This window comes from Lathyrus oleraceus, chromosome 6 (genome assembly GCF_024323335.1).
Source record: "Lathyrus oleraceus cultivar Zhongwan6 chromosome 6, CAAS_Psat_ZW6_1.0, whole genome shotgun sequence".
Taxonomy (NCBI): domain Eukaryota; kingdom Viridiplantae; phylum Streptophyta; class Magnoliopsida; order Fabales; family Fabaceae; genus Lathyrus; species Lathyrus oleraceus.
In genome coordinates this window covers 313,567,948-313,576,515 of record NC_066584.1, presented here as the reverse complement: position 1 = coordinate 313,576,515, position 8,568 = coordinate 313,567,948, and the positions used below count along the sequence as shown (strand labels likewise).

Genomic DNA, 8,568 nt, shown 5'->3' with positions numbered 1-8,568 from the left:
AAAAAATTATATTAAAAAACATTAAAAAGAATAATAAATATATATTTTTTATTAAAATCAGTGCATAATTTAAAAGATAATATTTATTAATTATTAACTTAACATTATCCTATAAAAGTATATTTTTTAAAATTAATTGAATAAATAATAAATAAACTATCTACCATATATTTCCTCTAGTCCTTAATAATTTGTTTCTTAAATTCTTTGAATATCTAATAATTCAATGAATTTAAAAAACAAACCTTTTTTTCTTATATAAAGAGAAGAGAAACACCATTATCCTACAATTCATTCTTCAGAAGCGTTTGAGATAAGCTCTGAACTACATACAGATTATTACAGATACACCTCTCGGATCATCTGGTAATTTCACTCCCTCCCAATTTCAATCTTCATCATCATATTCTTTTCAGCTCTTGTTTGTTTTTATCTTTAATTTGGCTTCGGATAATCGACACGGCTTCTGTTTTTATTAGTATAAAACTCCAACATTACGAAATTTCATGAAACAGAACAAGACGTAGGACAAGGCAAAAATATACCTTGATCTCAGAGTACTAGTTCACGTGTTGTCGTGCATGCGTCACGTTCCTCCCAATTTTTGTGACTTGTCGCTTTATTTTGTGTCAGAATCATGCCTATGGCACGTGTCAATGCCATTCGTAGCACTTTCTCTAAATACCCCAACTACGCAATTATTGCATTTCATTTTTCTTTTTTGTTGATTTTTTTTTCTTCAATTTTGTAGAAATGGCTCCTCCCAGTTTACATGAAACAGTGAAAGGTATGGCTTTTTTTTCGAATGAATTGTTCAAATCAGTAACTATGTTCTTCTGATTTTTCAGTTTTTTATTTTTTATAATTTTATTTAACATGGATTTCAGAGATTAATACTGTGTGTGCATATAAATATAACCAATCCGAAATTCTGATACATTGGGAAAGTTACTGGTTCTGTTCTGTTATCTTGTTTTTATTTTTATATGAGTTTTCAAAGATTTCTCAATTAATGATTTGAATCCAACAATCCTGGCAGAGGAATGTTAGTCTCTAATTGGTGATTTGGTTTATTTATTTTTTATGATTAATTTTGTAACATATAGTATTTGTAGAATTGGGATTCCATGTGTTCATCGAATAGGGACATCTTTTCCTGTTTAGTTCAATCAAGATAAAACCATCCAAAAAAATAGAAACTAAAATATCTTGATTGAACGCTTATCTGAAGGTGTGTGAATTGTAATGAAAATTGATTTTCTTTTACTTTTGGTTTGTTGTAGTGGTAGAGAAAATGGTAACTAGAAGAGTGGATCTTCGATCGGACACAGTGACGAAGCCAACTGAGTCAATGAGGGCTGCTATGGCAAGTGCTGAAGTTGATGACGATGTTCTTGGCTATGATCCGACGGCTTTACTCTTAGAGACCGAGATGGCGAAGATAATGGGAAAGGAGGCAGCTCTTTTTGTTCCATCAGGGACTATGGGTAACCTTATTGCTGTACTCGTTCATTGCGAGGTTAGGGGAAGTGAAGTTATTCTTGGAGACACTTGCCATATCAATATTTTCGAGAATGGTGGTATTTCGACCATTGGAGGAGTGCATTCGAGACAGATTAAGAATAACGATGATGGAACAATCGACATTGATTTGATTGAGGCTGCTATTAGAGATCCAAGGGGGGAGCTAATGTTTCCAACAACTACGCTTATTTGCTTGGAAAACAGCCACGCAAAGTGAGTGATTTTTGTTGTTCTGTTTTCTACGTTGTACATGATTATTTTTGATGAATTATGGCTGATACACTTTCTCGATGCAGCTCGGGTGGAAGATGTCTGTCTGTTGAATACACTGATAGAGTTGGAGAGGTTGCTAAGAAGCATGGATTGAAGCTTCACATAGATGGAGCCCGAATTTTTAATGCATCAGTTGTAAGTAAATTAGTAAATTTGCATTTTAACGATTTGTCCAAAAGTTTTATGTTAAATTGAATCACTTGATTTTCATTGATGCGATACTCGTGATTTTGATTTTTTCGCTCATTTGTATGACTTTAAAAATGAGGTCATTTGGATAAACTTTTCAGTATATACTGATAGAACAATAAGTTGAAATGAACTTGCATTTTCTGTTCCTAAACATAGTTTCTCGCATAAGATGAAATCAATTTCCAGGCCTCATTTTCTCATAAGTTCCCATTTTTCTTCTCCTTTTTGCGTTGTATGCAAACAAAAGTTGCTTTATGTTGGTTTTTCAGGCACTAGGAGTTCCTGTGGATAGGCTTGTCGAAGCAGCTGATTCGGTTTCCGTATGTTCTTCCTTTCTTTTCGTTTTATGACCGTGATTCGATATTGCTTCTGTATCTTACTGAATAATAATCAAGCTAACAGACATACGATTCGTTTGCCAATATTTATTAGGTTTGCCTATCTAAAGGTATAGGTGCTCCAGTTGGATCTGTTATTGTTGGTTCCAAGAACTTCATCGCTAAGGTAGGTCAAAAACTTGGTTAGCACGTAAAATTTGCCTCGACGAACGATGTTTAAGTCTAGCTTCTATATTGAATTTTAGGCTAAGCGACTCCGGAAAACCTTAGGTGGTGGAATGAGACAGATCGGCATCCTTTGTGCTGCTGCACTTGTTGCCTTAAAGGAAAATGTTGGAAAACTGGAAAGTGATCACAAGAAAACTAGGCTTTTGGCTGGTAAGTCTGCATGAGAAACTATTAGTTTTTAAGAAATAAAAATCTTTTTTTTTCTATTCAATATTACTTTTCTGTGTCTTATAGTTCTTTCCCTCATTTCAGATGGATTGCATGAAATTAAAGGGCTCAAAATTAATCCTGGATCTGTGGAGACCAATATAGTAAGTATTTAGTATATTGTAATCTGTTAAGACAAGTGGAACTGCACTTTCCATCGTCCTAAGATGTTATTGCTTAGTTTATGACCCAATAAACTAGGCCAATAGTGATAAGTGCCAACAAATCAAATCATGTATAACTTCTTTAGCACCAACACCTTTTAAACAAAGACGAGTCCAGTGAGTCCAGTGATACGTGTCAGGTTTCGCAGTCCGTTTATTTTAACTATGTCTTTATCCTAAAACTAAGTTCTTTCTTTCTGTGATACTAGATATTTATTGACATTGTGGATGGTTCAAGGACTACAACCGAAAAGATAATCAAATATTTGGAAGAACGCGGTATACTTCTGATGCGTGACAAACCATCAAGGTCTTGTTAAGATTCAAAATATTCGGCTTTATTTTTTTTCAATTTACACAGTTTATTAAGTTAATATAAAAAACATGAGACATGTTCCAAACATTTTACTGTATGGAAAAAATTGTACAAAGAAAGAGACTAAGGAAAGTGTGTGCATATTTCGTAATACAGGCTGCGAGTTGTTCTCCACCACCAAATTTCAGCAAGTGATGTGCAGTACACTTTGTCATGCTTTCAGGTTTGAGAACAAATTCAATGAATGATGAATTCAAATTTTATATGATTTGTCCTTTTCTAATTTAAGGACTATACTTTTTTGATGAATATTGCAGCAAGCGGTTCAAATTGAAAATGGCAACTAGTGGAAGAATAGCACTTTGCTGCAGTATTATTGGTCTATCCAAGGGGAAATTGGAATTTTAATTTGTCTTTATTTTATTTGGATTTGAATGTTTGATGATGGCACTTGTTATGAATAATTTTCAATTTAATCACGAGTTTCTATATCGTCCCGTGGCTTGTGGGCCATGGTTAATGTCCAATAATTGAGAAAATGTTCATTATATGTGTTTTTTATTTAAGTAACAGATCTTGTTTTTCTTTTTTTATATTCAAAGTCACTTCATGTGCTTCTAAATGGCTGTTGTTTTAAGGGAAAAAATAGTTTTAAAATGAACGTACTTTTCAATGTAAAAGTGATTGATATTTTTTAATTATTATCTTGTACAATATTATTTTGTACACTAGTTTGAATATATTAATAAGATTCATTTAATAAAGTGAAATATACTATGATAAGATTATTTTATTTTTAAATTTGTGTACAACAACCTTAGACTGATATGGAATATATTTTTATTAGTTTTCAAAAAGCATAAATATATGTTGCACGTACTTTGATTATTTAAATCCGTCTCATTATTTTTTTATTAGTCCACGTTTTTTAATTATTTAAACAACTTATCTTTATTGCTAAAATTTTAAAGTGGATTCTGTTAGATACCATAATATATCCTAAATTTAATTATATACCTACTAGTATTTTTTAATTCAATTGATAAGTTAAAGAACGTTGTTTTGCGTTCCCCAACTAAAGATCAAGAACAAAAGCTAAATATCAATTGGTGTATGATAATGTGGCCTAGGAAAATGTGAAGCGACAATGACATGACACCGATAATGGTGCTCTAAAGTAAAGTAAACTTTGCACGAGTAGTTGTTGTTAAAATATTCAGCTTTGTTTTATATATATATATATATATATATATATATATATATATATATATATTAATATATTATATATATATATATTATATATATATATATATATATATATATATATATATATATTATATTGACCATACAGTAAAATAAAATACAAAACAGAATAATATTTGTATTAAATTATTTTTATCATGTATTTATAATAATATATTTTTTTTTGGTATAGCATATTTTTCTATCATTTTTATTCTTATTTTATTGTGTAATTTACCTAATAACTTTCAATAAAATAATTATTATTAATTTTCATGTAACTTTTACTAATAACTTCCACGTACTGTATTTTTAAAATATATATTTAAATAAAAAATATCACTTATATAATTTTAATGATGGACATTAAAAACGGAGAGACGAGCACGCGAGTGCGCGTCTGACGTGTCCGTCTGGCGTGCCCGTCTGGACGCTAGTTAAGAATAATGAAAATAATATTAATTAATGGATAAAATTTGGAAAATATGTATTGAAAAATATACATTGAAAATTGAATTGGATCATTCATTTTGAGACACTCTTTTATTCAAAATAGATCACTCAATTAGGAACGGAAAAAATAATAAAAAAGAAAAAAAAAGAATTTTCAATAACCTATTTTATATGTTTCACAGTAAGTAATTCATTTAAAATTAAAAAAATAATCCACAATAAATAATCTATTTTAATTTTTAATACATATTTTTTAATTAAAATAAATTCTTTTATTAATTTTTTTTAAATCAACATTTTAATTAATATTATTTTCATCATTCTTTAAACTTAATAAAATTACTCTAATAAAAACATACTCTAATAAAAACATCCTTATTTATTTCAAGGTAACGTAATTAAAGGGTGAAACACAGAGTAAAATACACCCAAAACCCAAAACATCGTTCTCATCTTTACTTCAAGGTAACATAATTAAATATCTTCCTCATCATTACTTCAAGGCAACATAATTAATCCATCAATAACCCTAAAATTCGTTTTTTTTTTAAATAACAATTATTTTCAAAAATAATACTAAAATAATACATTTTAAAAAGAATTTCAGTATAATCACTTTTAAAAAAAAATTATTCCTCTAAAAGTATGTCATTTAGTATGACGCATGCATGTGGTATTTGTACTAAGGCGCGTTAGCATCAGGATCGATCTTAGGATCGGACAAGGAGGCCTACATCCTAGGGCCTCCAAAAAGTAGGGGTCTCAAAATTATTTTTTATAAATTATAAAATAAAAAATAAATATATAAATATTAATTGTTGTTTTATTTATAATATAAGCTAATTAGCATATTGGTAAAGAGGTTTTACCTTTGACTCAAATGTCAATGGTTCAATGATACCTACACTTTTATTATTTAAATATATTATTTTGCAACAAAAATTCACCTTCATTTTTCTTGGGGACATTTTTAAAATTGGACCAGGGCCTTCAAATTTTCAGGGACGACCCTGGTTAGCATACAGATCAAGCCAATATATATTGGCGCATGCATTATGACATTAAGAGCATGCGCCATTGCATGTGGCGCATGCTTTGATTATATTTTTTATTTTATTTTTTAAGTTATAATTATATAAAATTGAAATAAAAAAGGAAATGAAAAATAATTAATAATATTATGATATAAAGCTAAAATACACAATAATTGACAAGAAAATAAATGATTCGTCCGATCAAAACGCCCATGTTCCACATCCTGGTGCGTTAGTCTGTCTTCGAGGTCTCCCCTGAGGTGTTTTTGGGTCTTTGAGTGTTGACATGATGCAATGGTGGCTGGTGTGAAGCTCTTGCAGAAGGTCCAACGGTATTTGACAAATTTGTCATCATTTCTCCCTAACAGCTGGGGGATTACCGCCAACGGTGCTGCCGTAATTGAGTTTGGTGCCCATGTTGTCGTTGTTGGGTCGTTGTGTTTGGGTTGTTTGTGGACGGTATGGTTTCTCGAATTAGGATATTGAATCGTTTTGGAAACGAAGCAATGATTTTTGTGGTGTAAGAAAGTCAAACAATGGTTGGATGTTGTGGCAGTGAGATGTTTGTATGTTCATTCGTGGGGAGCTATGGTGGGATGAGGTGGAATCGTATAAACTATCAAGGCTATAGACAAATGTGGCGGCTGCGTATGGTTGTTGGTGGCAAGGGTTTGGTTTCTGGTTTTGAGTTTGGATGTGTGGCATGAATTGGTTGCGAAGTTGGGTGTTTGGTGGTTGGGTGTATATGGTATGGTGATCGTGTGAGGTTGGTTGTTGGGTTTGGGTGGGTTGACATTATTCTTGACTTTGGTAATGGTGTGAGGTTGGTTATTGGACGGGGATTTATTGTTAGGCGTATGATGACGAAGCTCATTGGCATGGATCAATCAAATACCTTGGCTCAGACACAAATTACGGCATTGTAACTGACCTAAACCAAGCCATGTAATGTTGAGTTGGTCTAGCACCACGTATGATTGGTTCGTTTAAGATGTGCTGACGTCGATTCCTCCAATGACAACACATCTCTTTAGCAAAGTCTTTCAAATCGGAATAATCCCATTGGCCATCGACTCTTTGTTGATGGCAATCTCCCACACACGTCGGAGGTTTTGGAATTTGTTGTTGCATGCCGAACTAAAGTTTCACATGGTCATTCTGGTGCAACTCCACAGTAGTGAACCAAATGATTGGTGTTTTTGTTGTCCAAACTGCAACATCATCGTCGTTAACCTGATGGTCAAGACCTAGACAGGCCTCCAGATAAACTGTAAAAGAAATTGACATGATTAGAGGATATGTAATTTGATTATTTTTTAAAATCAAAAGTGGAGTTGTTTATTAGTAATACATCGTCTGGTCCAATGTGGTCCAAAAGATTGTGATAGACTACTACAACGTGTTTGGGACACCTGTTGTAGTTCATTCCCAGAACTGACCACCTAGATCGAAAAGAATGAAAATATATTAGTTATAGTCAGTTGTAGTATAAAGTCTAACAAACAATTAGAAGATTTAATATAAACTTACTTTGTTGCGTAGGGAAATATGAATGGCTTCTCGTTGATCGGGGCGAGTGACGGTATTCTTGACCAACCTCATGCTTGTAGAAAATAGGTGCAAGAATAAAACGTACAAGTATTTTTTTTACACAACGAACTATATAGATGAGACAAAACAGATGAACCCCAACTATATGTGCCTACTTTATTTATGTTTCGTTACAACGAAAAATACATATTATTTACCGTATTACCAGTACTTTCAGGAAAGAAAAAATTACCAAATAGAATCATAATATAACAACGAGCTTTAATTATCTTTTCATACTCAGTTGATTCTTCGTTTAATGTTATACTTGAATAATATTATGTAAGATATTTTAAATTAATACCTTGGCCCATAGGTTGACTCAAAGTATGTCCCGTAGTTGACATAAAGGGGCACCCTATAATTGATCGCATATAGATCTATCTTGGTCAAGTAAGCTTGATGATGCGCTTTGGGCATACCAAACTGCTTTCAAAACACCGATTGGTATGTCCCCTTATCAATTGGTATATGGTAAGGCATCTCACTTACCCTTAAAACTTGAACACAAAGCTTTGTGGGCTTCAAAATTCCTTAATTTGGATCTTTCGAAAGCGGGAGAATCCTGAATACTTCAACTCCATGAGTTAGAAGAATTTAGGAACTGAGCATATGAAAATGCCAAGATCTACAAAGATCAAACAAAGAAATGGCATGATAGAAGGATCCAAAGGAAGAAATTTTGGGAAGGACAAATGGTACTATTGTTTAATTCGAGGATGAAGTTGTTCTTGGGAAAACTAAGATCGAAATGGTCGGGTCCGTTTATGGTACACAAGGTATATCCCCATGGAGCAATCAAAATAAAAAATCCATCCAATGGGGACATTTTTAAAGTGAATGGCCAAAGATTGAAGCCTTACAATGTGGAGCAAGAAGTTGGCCAAATTGATGTTGTTCATCTTGTCTGAAAAGATGAACAACCGTCGAGCCATGCGACGTTAAACGAAGCGCTACATGGGAGGCAACCCACGCTTTTATGTCTAACTATTTTCTTTGTTTGGTTG

At 32.3% G+C, this 8,568-nt stretch overlaps 1 protein-coding gene across 3 annotated transcripts; it reads left to right on the top strand.

The window, feature by feature from the left end:
- Positions 1-235: 235 nt before the first annotated feature.
- On the top strand, positions 236-3,790 carry LOC127090949 (low-specificity L-threonine aldolase 1). Of its 3 annotated transcripts, XM_051029427.1 has the most exons (11): positions 236-366; positions 752-787; positions 1,284-1,737; positions 1,821-1,932; positions 2,259-2,309; positions 2,422-2,493; positions 2,573-2,705; positions 2,808-2,866; positions 3,136-3,236; positions 3,399-3,465; positions 3,560-3,790. In XM_051029427.1, exons 2-11 carry the CDS (start codon positions 754-756, stop codon positions 3,587-3,589), a joined length of 1,113 nt encoding a protein of 370 aa, XP_050885384.1. In that variant the 5' UTR covers positions 236-366; positions 752-753; the 3' UTR covers positions 3,590-3,790. The 3 variants fall into 3 exon arrangements, with proteins under 3 accessions (XP_050885384.1, XP_050885383.1, XP_050885385.1); XM_051029426.1 differs by lacking the exon at positions 236-366 and having other exon boundaries at positions 519-787; XM_051029428.1 differs by lacking the exons at positions 236-366; positions 752-787 and adding an exon at positions 834-1,045.
- The last annotated feature ends 4,778 nt before the right edge of the window (positions 3,791-8,568 follow it).